This window comes from Myotis myotis, unplaced genomic scaffold, assembly GCF_014108235.1.
Source record: "Myotis myotis isolate mMyoMyo1 unplaced genomic scaffold, mMyoMyo1.p scaffold_m19_p_17, whole genome shotgun sequence".
NCBI lineage: Eukaryota > Metazoa > Chordata > Mammalia > Chiroptera > Vespertilionidae > Myotis > Myotis myotis.
In genome coordinates, this window is record NW_023416321.1 from 15,434,491 (window position 1) to 15,449,649 (window position 15,159).

General features: G+C 53.8%; 2 protein-coding genes across 7 annotated transcripts in view; both read left to right on the top strand.

Moving 5' to 3' along the window:
• STAT3 (signal transducer and activator of transcription 3) overlaps positions 1-15,159 on the top strand; it is a 77,721-nt gene that overhangs the window by 3,031 nt on the left and 59,531 nt on the right. The gene's annotated exons all lie outside the window — the stretch shown is intronic.
• Positions 197-13,167, top strand: CAVIN1 (caveolae associated protein 1). Its single transcript, XM_036339772.1, has 2 exons — positions 197-1,742; positions 11,631-13,167. The coding sequence occupies exons 1-2, from the start codon at positions 1,272-1,274 to the stop codon at positions 12,321-12,323; spliced, it is 1,164 nt and encodes a 387-aa protein (XP_036195665.1). The 5' UTR covers positions 197-1,271; the 3' UTR covers positions 12,324-13,167.

Genomic DNA, 15,159 nt, shown 5'->3' on the forward strand with positions numbered 1-15,159 from the left:
TAGAGAGCAAATTGGGGGTTGCCTGGGCAGCCTCTCTTTCCTTGGACTTCTGAGCTCAGGGTCCTCCTTGGTGCTGCTCCTTGGTACTCACTATGGTTGAAAATATGTCGGTAGTTAATCTTCAGGCCCACAGGCTCAAAACCAGCACATGCGGATGGCCTCGTGTGCCCACCCTGTACTAATGAAAGGTAGAAAGTGTGAGAGGAGGCCAGGGACCTGGTTTAAGTGCCAAGCCAATGCCAACCTGCAGGTAACCTCGGGCAGGTCACTTGCCTTTCCCACGTGTTTGTTCTGTCAAATGAGGAGGTGGGAACTGAAGATCTCTGATTGCTAAGCACTGGCGTCTAGGATCTAGAAAGAAGGGGGCATTCCTAGATCCTGCTCTGAGATTAGTGTCAGCTAGGTCTCTGGGGCAGGGATGAACACAGGGAAAGCTGAAGTTTAGGGAAAGTTTAGAAGTGGGTAAGGGCTTTACTTTTTACTTTATTGCCTGCTTTAATCCTATTCTGTTAGGATAATCCTAAGAGGAACCTGGAGAAGCTTTGCAGCCCCTCACCACCACTGCGACCCTAACTTAAGTTCCCTCTCCCTTCCTTTCCCAAACAACCCCTCAAGCTTTTAGAGCAGCGGTTGGTAACTTGAGGGGTGGGGTAGTTAGAGGCTTCTTCGCAAGGACTGTGGATAACTTTCCCTTTCAAAAACTGGGCACAGACCGACACAACCTTTCGCATAGAACTTCAGGAGCTCGTGTTCCACTTGACTTCCCGCTCTAGAACTTAAAAGGCTGAGGTAGGCTTGCAGGTGAGCAGAAAGAGAGGGAAAAGTGAGCAACAATCTAGGACGGTTTCCTCTCCAGCTAACATTCCTCTGCCCCAGTCCCGCTCCTACCGCCTCCGCTGCCAGAGGCGGCCCTAGTCTCCGCTCCAAGTATTCCAACCATCCTGGGAAGGGTGGGGCGCGCGGCTCCTGGGTCCCCCTTGGTTGCCCACCCCCCCATCATCGGTTTTCCCTTCTGCCCCGGTCCCTCCTTTTCTGGGACGGGGCCAGCCAATGGGCGACGAGACTCCCGGGTTTGGCGTGGGAGCGGGGGAGCTCAGAGGTCCCCCGCCCCACAGTTCTGGCCACAGTCCCGGGGCGCACGGACGTGGCTAGAGTTTCCTCCGCTCTCCGATCGCTCTCGCTCTCCTCCCCCCTCCCGCTCTTCCTCCTCTCCCGGTCTCCTACTCCAGCTTCAGCTCCACCCGGCCGGCCCCGCACGGCTCCGGGTAGCCATGGAGGACACCCAGCTCCATATCATCGAACAGCCGCTTTCCGGGTACCCTGACGCCGAGGACCCGGCGTCCTCCCTCATGCAGGCGCCGGCGGCGGAGGAGCCGTCGGGGGCCGGCTCCGAGGAGCTGATCAAGTCGGACCAGGTGAACGGCGTGCTGGTACTGAGCCTTCTGGACAAAATCATCGGCGCCGTCGACCAGATCCAGCTGACCCAAGCCCAGCTGGAGGAGCGGCAGGCGGAGATGGAGGGCGCCGTGCAGAGCATCCAGGGCGAGCTGAGCAAGCTGGGCAAGGCGCACGCCACCACCAGCAACACGGTGAGCAAGCTGCTGGAGAAGGTGCGCAAGGTCAGCGTCAACGTGAAGACCGTGCGCGGCAGCCTGGAGCGCCAGGCCGGCCAGATCAAGAAGCTGGAGGTCAACGAGGCCGAGCTGCTGCGACGCCGCAACTTTAAAGTTATGATCTACCAGGTGAGCTGGCGGGCGGACCTGCCCACAACTCCGTGCCCGGCCCGAGGTCTCAGGCCGGGGCTGGGGGTGGAGGACCTGCCCGCGGCGCAGCGCGGCTCTTCCCCGCCAGCCTGTCCGCTAGCCTGTCCGGGCCCCGGGACCAACCCTCCTGCGGACGAGCGCAGCTGGGGTCGGGTGGAGTGGGGTGGGGTGAGCAGCGGATTCCTGGAGCAGCAGAGGGGCGCACTCTGTACCCCGCATCTCCTCACCAAGCCCCCTCCCTCCCGTGTCAAACACACAGTGGAACCGAGTTAGGGGGCTGGCCTCGGGGACACGGCCCCCGGCAAACAGCTCCTAAGTGGGCTCGGTCAGCAGCCTTTCTGCGCCGAGAAGTTGGGGGGAAGCCGTGGGTGCCTGGCGGCTTTGGGGACCCGCTGTAAACGGACACTGGCGGCGCGGCCCGAGTCTGGGGCCTCAGGCGCTGCCCGCCCGATATAGCGGGTGATTCAGGGCCCAGGCACGCACCGGCGGGGGCTGCGCCAGGCGAGGCCGCCACAGCCTGCACCGCCCCGCGGACCCCGCGCCCCCGCCCCAGCTCTGGCGGCCTACCCGGTCCCCCCGGTGCTACCTGCCCCTGGCTTCCCTGCACTTTCAGGTCCCTGGGGACACCCTATGCGCGGCGCGCCCGCACCCCGGGCCCGCTGGACGCAGGCAGGCTGGAGCGGGGGCGGGTGGGGGAGGGCGGGAGGGGCCCGTGGCGGGAGCGGACAGCCCCCGCGGGTCCGGCGGCCTGGGCGCCGTGAATCACCTCGCATACCTGCGGGGGCGGCGGGGGAGCGGGCGCGCTGGCTGCCGGAGGCTGGCGCGCCCCAGGCTCCGCCCAGGCCGCTGGCGGCTGCCAGTGCACCTCTCTCCCCATTCCTCCGGTCAGGATGAAAATGTAGTTTTTTAGTATCTTAACCCCAAATAAACCTGCCCCTTCTACCCCCCCCTCCTAAATCCCATTAAGGTGGGCCTCCGCTGAGGGCTTGGTGATCTTTGCTTGGGTGGGAATGTGCCCAGCCTCACCTCCTCTCCGCTCCCTGCTCCCCGCAGGCCTGGTTGATTTTCCTACCCCAAGGAGGTGAGATCATGGGGGGTGAGGGGTGGGGGAGAGGAGGGGCAATTCTATCAAAGGGAGTGGAAAGGAAAGGAAGACTAGATTTCCCACACTCCCTAGGTGAGGAGACCCCTGTCAGGGAGCTTTGTTTTCACTGAGGACTCTGGGGCCTGGTCACCTGGCTTCTGAGTGACCATCTGGGATGCCATGGGGTCCTAGGGTTGGCCTCACTGGAAGGAGCTAAGAAAGATGCAGATTGGGACAAGCAGTTTGCAGACACTGTTTGGAGCAGCTGGGAGATGGGTGAGCTGGCACTTATCTGAGGAGGGGGTGGTAGGACAGAGGCAGAAGTGGCACCCCTACCCCTCTGCCCAGGGACTCTTCCCAATAGGCACTTGACCTTTAAAAAGCTTTGCTTCTCCCCAAACAGCACTATCTGATAGAAAATGCTTGCTCAGAGTTGTTTCCATTTGATCTAACTGTTTGGAGGGAGCAGAATGGGTGTGTGTGTGTGTGTGTGTGTGTGTGTGATTTTTAGAGAGATCTACATAGCACTGAGGAGCTTCAAGGGACAGAGAACAAGACAGGGGAGCCCGCCAGCTTTAGGAACAAGACAGGGGAGCCCGCCAGCTTTAGGTAGAGGTAGAGGGCTGCCATGGAGGGCTGAATAGGTGACCCTTCTCACTTTAAATAGCCTGGGCTGTAGAACTTGGGGAAATTCTTGGTTGGCATAAACCTTCCTATGTTAAAGATGGAGATTCTGAGAGGATGGGTATGGAGGGAGAAAGACGTCCTTGCAGAGGCCAGTAGCATCCCTCTGTTACCCCCTCTCAGCAGTTGGCAGGGATCTGTGGCTGTATATTGTGTGTCTCAGGGTGGCTTTGACTGCATCTGTACTAACCCAGGGCCAGCGGGGAACAGGGAGTTGAGTAGCAGGAATAGCTTAAGCTGAGCACCTCGAGCCCCCTAAATGTCAGGGGAAATAACTAAGAACTAAAGTGGTCCCCATTCTGCGAGGAGCTGAGAGATAAGAAAAGATTCCAGCAATAGGGTGGGGTTCAGGGAAGCAGAACTTCCCTGAGCTGTAGAACAGATGTTCTAGGTGGGGGCGAGCGGGTGGGGTACTCCCATGCTGGAGGAAGGCAGAGGCTACTCCTCCCAGAGGTCTGCAGGCCTGGGAAGAGAATGAGGTAAAAATAGCTCTGCGCCTTGGCAGACCTAATAGGGAAGATAGGGGGCGGCAACATTTATGGTAAAATCAGGCTGTTGGGGTAGGATGCTTGGTTTGGAGAAAGGCCTCCCAGGATCGTGTGAGTTCTCCAGCGTGGGAACAGGGGGAGATTCAGTATTCCCCACTGCCGACGTAGGGAGGTGAAGATATGGCAAGGGGGGCAGGGTGGAGGGAAGCCTGAAAGGGTGGGACGGTCCCAGCTGTGGGATCAGGTCATCGGGCCTCTCACACCTCCTTCCTGGGGCATAAAGGAGGGAATCCCTTGCCTGGCCCTACCCTAGATTCAGGGAACTATTAAGTTTGATGATGACATCACAGGTTAAGTTTGCATTTGTGTACACAACACACATACAATTCAGCCCCTCTCTGGCATTCCCCTGTCTGCACTGAAACAAAAAGTGGCAGTTTGGCATCCCATCCTAGCTAGGCAACAGTTAGTGAATGAAAGAAGTGAATTCTACTAGTAGTTTGGGGTCAGTGGATTGAGAACTGCTGGGAGGATCAGGCAGATTGTGGGCACCATGCAAACAGGAGGAGCTGTGATCATTAAAGAGCCAATTCTCTGAGACAATAATTTGGATATTATTAGAGTTCTTTTAGAATCCAGAAAGGGAATAAATGTTTTTTTGGAGCAGTTTTGATGAGGCAGTTAGTGACCTACACATGGACCCCTCAGACCTGCTCCAAGTGCTTGAGGTTAAGACAAGGAAGCATTTAAAGGATCAAGCAGATCATGGGCATTAAAGGGGAGGACACCTAGGCTGGAATGAGGGCTTGGTGACTTCTGCCCAAATCCTAACCCAACCTATAGCTTCTTCCTGGGCCCAAGGCAAATCAAGGCTACTTCGTTCCAGAACCCAAAACATTTTTAAATGTTTTTATTGATTTTAGAGAGAGAGGAAGGGAGAGGGAACGAGATCTAGAAACACTGATGAGAGAGAAACATCAACATTGATTGGCTGCCTCCTGCACGCCCCCCCCCCCCCCCCCCCCCCGCTGGGGATAAAGCCTGCAACCCAGGCATGTGCCATGACCAGGAATCCAATTGGCGATCTCTTGGTGCATGGGTCAATGCTCAACCACTGAGCCACATGGGCCGGGCCAGAACCCCAAAACTTTGTAAAAAATATTCCCAACTTGGGGTTCTGGTCCTTCTAAGCCTAGTGGCCATGGAGAGACTGCTTATCATCATTTTCCTCCAAAAAACCGAGTTTGGGTTGTTTTTCCTGGTCACTGGATCGAAAGCAGGGAGGGCACTTTTAGGGGTATTTCTAAGACTAAAGAAAATCATGCTCCTTGCTCTAATTTTTTTTTTTTAAATAAAGTCTGACCATTGTAAAGGTCAGAGTCAAGAAGTGGGGGAGATGGCACAGGGTGGGCAACTGGTAGGGCAAGGAGGATTATTGTTGCTAAGCAAGCAAGCAACCTCAGAGATGAGTGGTGGCTTGTTCTATTTTAAAAAATCATACCATAGTGACTGTTCATCGTCTTGTCATGAGAGATTTTTTGAGCTGGAAGATGCTTCAGAGATAATCAACTGCAGTTTCTTCCTTTTGTAGCGGAGGAAGCTGAGGCCCAGAAAGGGGAAGTCACTTGCCTATTGTCACTCGAGTGATTGGGGGCGAGGGGTCAAAGCTGAAACCAGAACCCAGGTGTACCCCCCTTCTGCTACACTTTCTGCTCCCCACCTCCTCCTTCCATTCCTGGCCTCTGCAGCAGAAACCGGAGTGGAGGGTAGCCCTAACAGAGGGTTAGTTCTGGCTCCTTCGTTCTCTGAGGGAGCTAGCTTAACAGTCCGGGCACTGCGGCTGCTTTGTGTGTTTGTGTGTGCAGTGGTGGCTAACAGTGGCTAAGGTTGGTGGCCTTTAGCTGCTCAGCCTCACAGTGCTGAAGAAGAGGCAAGGTGTGATCACCTGGCCCAGTGATGGTGGGAGCGGGAGTGGGGAGAAGAGCAGGTATAAGCTTCCTGGAGCTCTCTGGCCAGTGTGGGTGTCTCCTGGCACGGCCCCTGCATCTGTCTCCTCAGTCTCCCTGCCACTCCAGTCTTCTCCCTGCACCCCACAGGGCAGGTTGGCACCTGCTGCCTTGTGTTTTTGTGGCTGCAGGCCATCACTCAGCTCTGTTGTCACCGGAGACTGTAGTGACCCCAACGGTCCCTTTCCCCTGACTTCTCCTGATTGTCCAAAGAAAAAGTGGTGGCTCAACCCTTCAGGAGGGAGAATTGGGAGCTGCCGCTGGGTACCCCAGAATGTAGGCCCACCTGTCATAAAAATAGCTTTTTTTTTAATCCTAATTTCTCTGTGCATCTTGGTAGCCCAAGCATGGGTGGCGGGAAGGGTGACAAGAGAGGCAGGGGGTAAGGACATGGCCAAAAGGAAATAGTCAGGATGTCCCTCTTCCATGCCTCTGCCTCTCCTTGTCCGGGGCGGCACCCTGTGCCCGCCCTGCCCAGGGGAATAATGAGAACTGGGATCAGCAGTGTCTGTCTCTGAAGACAGTGAAGTTGTTCGTCTTCTCTTTTCTCATTGGAGCCTCCCCAGTTAGAATCCAACAACTGGCCTCTTAGAAAGCTCCTACTCCCAGCAGCCTCTTTCCCTCCATCACTCCAACCTGGTAGGGACAGAAGGTAGGAGGCCAAGGACAGGGCTGGGGAAGATTCTAGAGGGAAGAAGGGAGGGGGTTCCGTTTAAATTGTGTTTATTAATTCATGGGTCTGGGTTTGTTCCACCCCATCAGCCCCAGGGCCCTCTTGATGAAGCATTTAAAATGTGGTTTCTTTCCATCCTAATCCATTGTGTACTCCCTTCCCCACCCTACTCACCCTTCCCGACTCTGCATGCTCACCAAGGCCTTTCTCTCAACCCTCTCCACACCCGTTCCAAACTCTGTTTAAACCCCTTTTCCTCATCTTAGCCCAAGAAGAAGCTGAATGCACCCTCTGACCTGGTCACACCCAAGATCGTGCCTTTTGACCTTCTGCCTGAGACTGAGCCCTTTGACCTGAAGCCTGATACAGTACCTGAGCTCCCACCCTTTGACCAGACGCCTAGGGCACTGCCCTATTACCCAGATCCTGAGCCTCTGCCCACCCCAAAGGAGCCGACAGCCGGTGGGGGCGCTTAGGGTCTCCTGGGCCTCATGGGGCTGTGGGCATGGGGTGTCACTATAGTCCACCATCAGCTCACCACTTAGCCGTGGTCAGTGTGGGATGGTCGGCCTCATCCAAGCCACTGCTCCATGTTGGGTGGGTGATGGGTATTAGGAAATGCTCTTGCATTAGGCAGAGTTCAGGCGAATGTGGTGTGTGCAATGGGGTGGGAGGTGAAGGGAAGGGGCCCTCCTCTCCTTCTTGGTTTCTTTCTTCATAGTGACACTCCAAGCACCATACTTGAGCTGCACCCAATGCTGCCCTGCATGACATTGCATGAAAATGAGCCATGGCTTCAGATTCTCCCTTCCCATACCCCTTCTGCCTCCTCCTCAGGGCCAGGCCAGTTTGGCTCAAAGCCTCTTTAAAGAGAGCCCTCATGAGCCCAGGCCTGGGGTCTGTTCTGTGCCTTCTCCACCCCTCCCCACCCCACCCCCATGTAGCTGGGGAAAACATTTACACTTATTTTTTCCAGCTTAAAAAAAAAATGTTTTGCAGCCCTGGCCGGTTTGGCTCAGTGGATAGAGCATCGGCCTGCGAACGGAAAGGTCCCAGGTTCGATTCCGGTCAAGGGCACATGCCCGGATTGTGGGCTCGATCCCCAGTAGGGGGCTTGCAGGAGGCAGCCAATCAATGATTCTCTCTCATCATTAATGTTTCTATCTCTCTCTCCCTCTCCCTTCCTCTCTGAAATCAATAAAAAATATATTTAAAAAAAAAAAAAAAAAAAAAAAATGTTTTGCAAAGAAATCCCTTATGTTTGCCAGATCCTGCCTTGGGCGGGGCACTCAAAAGCTGCCAACTCGGAGAGGCCGGAAGGGGGTACATTTTAACTGGCTCTGGCTTGGCTCTTCTGGTCTCCCTATAGCACAGTGTTTCCCAACTTTTCTTCTTTTTCATAATCATCCCCCTGAGGAGTCCTTTTAGACGTTTCCCCCCTAATTGTCCCCTCCCCCATGACATTTTAATCTTACAATTATACTATGTATCTGTTTATGTACTGGGGCTCTTTGGAGCACCTCAAACAATTACAATATCTAAAATCTCCCCTCAATCCCCAAGAATCAATTTCCATCTTCTTGGGGACAATATCACTCCTGTTGACAATATCACACTGTGGCAGAAAGGAAGGACCCTCTGATTTCGGTTTCTCTCACTCCCTGTCTTGGCAGTCTAAAGCAGAGTGCCTGAATTTTAAAGACCTGGCCTTTCCTTCACCTCTGCGCCTTCTTCTAACACCCTCTCTGAACAGATCCTAGGTCTCCGAATTATCTTCCCAAAGTCTTCTCTGGCCCTTCCCAGACAGTAGTTGGGGACAGAGCTGGTTCACTCTAAAGCAAGAAAAGCTCTTATGACATTACCCCTTCTCCCTGACAAATGTGAAGTGCCTGGCCAAGGACCAGACACATATTAGGTGCTCAATTAAATTAAACTTTCTTCCTAAGCCAGAGGATCTTAAGTTTATACAGCAGGGTTGGGGAGTGGTGTGGGAGGGGCTGGAAGCTTCTCTGGGGCTCCTCTAAATTCATCCTGGACTGGTGCCTTCCTGGGTTGGGGAGCTGTGTGTGTTTGGTGGGGGGCGGAGGAAGCTGTGCATGCTTTTGTTCAGACCTGGTCATTAAAGGTAACTCTGGAAACCAAGCCTGTTGGGAGTGGTGGTTTTGTTTAATAAAAAAACGTGAAAACAGAACAAGTGGAGCCTTCCCTCCTTGCCACCCCCTAAGGCCCCTCCTTTAGTTCAGGAGCTGTGCCAGGGAAGTAGGGGTGGGACAAGGTTGCCTGGCCTGTGTCCCCAGGGTGGGGGGGAGGAGCTTTTGGATTGTGTTTATGGTTGTTGTAGCAACAGGCAGATTGGGTGGGCCCAAGATAGCACTCCAAGGCTATGAGTCATAGAGGAAACCTGGCTTGGAAAGGGGAAGAAAAGAGAAAATCCATTAATGGAGGGGAAAAGCTAAAGTCATGGTGGTATACCCTCTCCAGAACCAACCTACTGGTTGTTCAGGAATTTGGGTCAAGTTGTTTCTTCCCCTAGTAGCTCCTGCCTTCTACCAAGAAGGGCAGCTCCTCTAGTGGAAGCCGTCATTCTGGGGGAAACCTACAATGAATGTGCTTATATTCCCAGGTACTGGGAGAGATGCCCCCAAATCCAGAAATAAACCTCCCTTCACTGGGATTGCTCCCTGGTGTTGTATTTGAGCCCTTTCATCAGGTATTAGGAAGATGGGATTGGCTACAAGAAGCCTGCGACTCTCTCCCTAGCCCTGTTCACTTCCAAGCTCAGTTGGCAAAGACCTTTATCTAGGAAGCCAGAGGCCAGGAAAACCAGCCAGCTCAGCCTTTAGGGGGTGGGGTGGGGCGGGGGGAATCAGGAATGCTGGGAGTGGGGCAGGGAGACAATGTGGATTTGTTTTCCAGCAGCTGGGACTGTTTCCTGACTATTCCCCGCCCATCACTCTTAATCCTTCTGAGCCCATCCACATTGTCTGAGCTTAGTGAAAGGAGGGGTTAACCTCCACCCTTTGGTGTCACGCATGTGGGTTTTTATTCTGGGAGGCTGTAAAGGAGAGATCAGAAATGAAATTTTTTTTGGATACAAGACTGCAGGTAAATTCTGGGTGGAGATAGATGAAGAGGCAGTGGAGAGTTAGATCCTAGAGAGGCCTAAAATGCTGTGAAAGAGAGGACTCAGTAGTAGACAGGGAGAACTAATGGTTAAAGGAGACCCAAGGACTACAACTGGAACTAAGGGAATGCTGAGAGGTTGGGACCCTCCTATACGCAGAACATGGAAAACACCCCCTTCAATGCCTCTGTAAGTGGGAAAAGGCAGAGGGATGAACAAAATAAAGTAGGATGCCCATAACAGTACTAAGCCAGCTATGGCAAGTAGAGACTACAAGTCCCAGCATTCCCGGTGCCCAGGTCATCTTGCCTGCTGGGAGGTGTAGTCAAATAATGAGAGCTTGAGGTAGCTTGATGCCCAGAAGAGCTGGTGCCCAGTTTGGGAGAAGGGGTGGAGCCAGCATTCCCTAGTTGTCCCTGCTAATGCTATTGACAGGGAGGGAAGGAAGTCGGGAGGGGTGTTCCTAGTTTTCAGTGGAAACCAGGAAACTGGGGGGATTCGGATGAGAGGGAAAAGGAAAGAGGTTGAGAGCGGGGGAAGGAATGTCTGTAGCAGGTGGTGCAGAGATACCAAGTGGCCAATGTATGTGTTTGTGTGTTTCTGAGAGGGCTCAGCTCATGTTGCCTCATTTTTCTCAGTTGGGATTTTCTTACAATTCTGGGAAACGATCTTCAGAAAACCCTCTAGAAATACCGTCTCTCATTCCTTTGTCTAAAGTCTCTAGTCTAGAGAGTCTGCACCAAAGAGGAGATGCTGGTTATGTTCTGGGTTATGCCTCCTTTCCCCCTCTATGCTCAGCCTCCCACGCCTTCTGGTGTGATCCTGGGATTGTGAAACGTTGGCCCAGAGTCAGGATCTTGGAAAATCTTCCCAGAATGGAAGACAGTGCTGATGCTAGGTCCTCCGAGAGGAAAAGGGAATAACTGGCTCTGAACTTCAGGGTCTCAGGGAATGTGGGGCCACCATCCTACTTGAGCTCCAATCTGGAGGGAAAAGCAAAAATGGAAAAGTAATCCCTGTCTTCCATTCCAAAGCAGGGAAGTCAGACCAGAAGAGAGATACGTGCTGGGGGAAAAACATGCCCTTGGCTGCCAGCCAACTGTTTCTTCTTTCTTCCCTGAATTTCCACATGGGGGAAAAATGCACTGGTGGAGCCAAACAGTATGAGGAGGTCAAGGGGGTGGGGGTGGGGGGTGGGGGTTAGGACATGGGCATTCTCCCCTAAGACTTGTTCTGAAATTATTTGAAATCTGGAAAACGCACTCCCTTGACCTTGCCTTCAAGCTACCTTACGTGGGGGCAGCCTGATATTGGCTGTGTGTTCATCTCCCCTCCCTGAACCCTCAACCTGAAGAAACAGTTCTCAAACCCCTTTGCTTTTAGGCCTGGCTCGGGCAATGTGTGACTTAGTGCACCAGAGGGCGCTCTGCCCATTTCCAAAGTTCAGTTGTGCTCACATGGCAAGGCATGGTTTATTGTGTAAGAAGGGTGAACATAGGTACTAGGACAGAGTTGGGGGGGGGGGGGTGGCGCAGAGATTTTTAACCGAAAAGCAATGACACGACACGCCAATCTCCGACCCGAAGCTCTTTTCCCTCCTTGCCCTATCATCCATTCGACACATTTCTGGGGTGCAAACGAGGCCAGGCTCTGGGGATACAATGCCAAACCACACAAGTCCAGGTCGATGGCAGGGGTACCACGCACGCTCCAGGATCCCCGCCACCCTGCCTCGGGTTCACCCAGCGCCTCCCTCCCCAAGTCCCCGCTCAGCCCCACTCATCTCTTCCCCTCTGCTCTCCCGATAGGATGAAGTGAAACTCCCGGCCAAACTGAGCATCAGTAAGTCGCTGAAAGAGTCAGAGACAATGCCGGAGAAGGAGGGCGACGAGCTGGGCGAGCAGCCCGAGGAGGACGCGGCGATCGAGCTGTCCTCGGACGAGGCGGTGGAGGTGGAGGAGGTCATCGAGGAGTCGCGCGCGGAGCGCATCAAGCGCAGCGGCATGCGGCGCGTGGACGACTTCAAGAAGGCCTTCTCCAAGGAGAAGATGGAGAAGACCAAGGTGCGGACCCGGGAGAACCTGGAGAAGACCCGCATCAAGACCAAGGAGAACCTGGAGAAGACGCGGCACACGCTGGAGAAGCGCATGAACAAGCTGGGCACGCGCCTGGTCCCCACCGAGCGCCGGGAGAAGCTCAAGACCTCCCGCGACAAGCTGCGCAAGTCCTTCACCCCCGACCACGTGGTCTACGCGCGCTCCAAGACGGCCGTCTACAAGGTGCCGCCCTTCACCTTCCATGTCAAGAAGATCCGCGAGGGCGAGGTGGAGGTGCTGAAGGCCACCGAGATGGTGGAGGTGGGCAACGACGACGAGGAGGGCGGCGCGGAGAGGGGCGAGGCCCTCGACCTGCTGCGCGGGAGCAGCCCCGACGTGCACACGCTGCTGGAGATCACCGAGGAGTCGGACGCCGTGCTGGTGGACAAGAGCGACAGCGACTGAGTGGGACGCTTGGGGCTCCGCCTGGAGGCCCTGCCCCCCGCCCCCCCCTTCCTGCCCCCACCCTGATTTCTTTCCCTCTTGGAACTTTCTCTTTCGCATTCTTTCTCGGCCCCAAGCCGGGCTGACGTATTTCTAAATTGAGAACACCTTCCCCTCCAGAAAGCACCTTCCAAGTCTTACAGCTGTCACTGAGATGGGAGCGGGAGGCAGCCTCCACAGAGAACAGCCCCCATTGGGGCATCGTCTGGGTGGGAATGGAAAGGGCAGTGACCCATGTGCTGGCTGTGCAAGTTGGGGATCCTACCCTTTGCATAGTCGGCCCCCAATGGGGCAGTCTGCCTTCCTCCTACCGCCTTCTCACACACCCAGCTGCTGTCATTCCTGCTCACTGAGCTCTTCTTTCTTATCCTGATCCCTGGAGGCTTCAAAGCCGAAATTAACATAGTAGCAAAGAGTGAATCCCCAAGGAGACCTTTGCCCACGTGGGAGGGCCCATACTGGAAGGACTTGAAAGCAGCTTTTGGGAGAACGTGGGCTGTGCAGGATTGAGGGCAGAGTGAGCCAGGAACCTGGATGAAGGTCTCGCACAGTCTGCAAAGGGTCCCAACATGAAAGGCTGGAGCCCAGCAGAACCCTGGGGGAGCAGGGGTGGAGGTGGGCACACTTACATGTTGATGCATCTGCACACAGGAACTCGTGGCTATGGCTTTGGGAAGGAGAATAGGAAATAGTAGAAGTTGGAAATGGCTGAAGAGAGGAGCATTTGCCTCATTTGCAGCATGAGAGACACGGGACAAGAATCCTATCTTACTGGGGTTCTCAGAAGACGGCAGGACCATTTCAGGATAAGGAAGGATGATTAGAAAGCAATGATCCAAATAGAGAAGTAAGCCTCACCTCATTCCTCAACTGGGATCTGGGTGGTTCCCCAGGAGCAGTCCATTTTTCAAAGCCCAGAAAATTAGGGTCCCAGAAGGGGACAGCACCAGGCAGTGGAGAGCTGGGAGTTATGGGGTGAGGCGGGTGGGGAGGGAGGGCAGACTAGAAAGAGATCAGAGTGCTAATGGCCAGGCCACCAAACAGAGCCGGAGGGGGAAGTGAGGAGAGTATCATGACTGTGTAAGGAGCAACCCAGCCTTGCCTGACTCCCGGCAGATTCTTCTCAAGATCCTTCCCTAGAACTAGTGTAAGAGCAGCAGGACTCGCCAAGACCTCCTTGCCCGTTTGGGTTCCTCTCCTGAATCTTTGGGGGTGAGAGGGTCGTTGCTGCCAGGTTCTCCTCAGGATACTGAAGTCCCAGTAAAGGGGGTTGTCAGAAGCAAGGACAATTCCCTCCCCTGCAAGTCACTTGTGGCATGGCTCACAAGTTCCCCTAAGAAGAGGCCGGAAGCCCTGGCCAGTTTGGCTCAGTGGATAGAGCATTGGCCTGCGGACTGAAGGGTCCCGGGTTCGATTTGAGTCAAGGGCACGTACCTTGGTTGCAGGTTCCTCCCCAGCCAGGTCCCTGGTCGGGGCTTGTGCAGGAGGCAACAAATCAATGTGATTCTCTCACATTTATATTTCTCTCTGTCTTTCCGTCTCTCTTCCACTCTCTCTAAAAATCAATGGGAAAATATCCTCAGGTGAGGATTAACAAAGAAGAGGCTGAAGTATTCCTCCTCCCTGCCTTATCTTCCCTGCTCTGCTTTTTAGAATCGCAGCTAATTGCTTTAAGGGGTGGAGGGAGGGAGGGAACCTGGGGACAAACCTTTTTTACAATACAAAGCTTTGCTTCCCCCTCCCCTTTTCTTGGATCCCTTCTCTCTTGGGAATGCTGGAGACGGGTCAGCTGAGGGAGGATGGGGATTGGGACAAGGTTCCTAGGTGCTGAGGGCCGAAGGGGCCTGAGTTGTGGGCAGACGCAGTTTCCTGCTGGCTCTGGGGAGTCTCTCATGTTGCTGTGTCCTGGTGAGCAGCCCGACCAATAAACCTGCTTTTCTAAAAGGATCTGTGTTGGACTGTATTCTCCAAGGCAGTTATATAGAATGAGTTACCGAGGACAGGAGGGAACCATGCATGGAGGGAGGGAGGAAAAAAGAGAAGACTGTTGGTTTAAACTTGCCTGACTTGCCTGAGGTGTGTTTGGGGGGCATTATTATCATCCAGGGGAGTCTGGATGCAAGTTCTAATGTAAAATCATTTGAAATTTTCTCTCTTCCTATCTTCTCTTTTCCACTGTGTTTGTTTCATTAATAATTATACTTTTTTTATGTGTTGGCAAAGATGACCATCAATAGCTGCAGGCTTATGCCTTAACAGCTGAACACACCCAGCTAAGATGTTTTCTTCCCAAATCTTTCCTGCCAGAATCTCAGATATGATGCCCATTGGCCCTGTTAGGTCACACATTCAAATCACCATGACTCTAACCAAATGAAGGTCATGCACTACTTCTAGAACCCACCTGAAGCATGGAATTGAGCATGAAGAAAGGCTGATTTTCCAGAGGAACATTGGGTTGCTGTTATCAATAGAAAGGGGAGACGCCGAAACCGGTTTGGCTCAGTGGATAGAGCGTCGGCCTGCGGACTGAAAGGTCCCAGGTTCGATTCCGGTCAAGGGCATGTACCTGGGTTGCAGGCATATCCCTAGTAGGAGATGTGCAGGAGGCAGCTGATCGATGTTTCTCTCTCATCGATGTTTCTAACTATCTCTCTCCCTTCCTCTCTGTAAAAAATCAATAAAATATATTTAAAAAAAAAAAAAGAAAAGAAAGGGGAGAGGATGATGGACAGACAAAACAACAGATGCTCTTTCCAAATGATCTGTTTGTAAATACTGTGCTAGGAGCCAAGAG

Excerpts from the sequence above, each read along its gene's own strand:
- CAVIN1 (XM_036339772.1), top strand. The coding sequence starts at position 1,272 with ATGGAGGACACCCAGCTCCATATCATCGAACAGCCGCTTTCCGGGTAC. Across the intron at positions 1,743-11,630 it reads TTAAAGTTATGATCTACCAG|GATGAAGTGAAACTCCCGGC; the intron begins GTGAGCTGGCGG and ends CTCTCCCGATAG.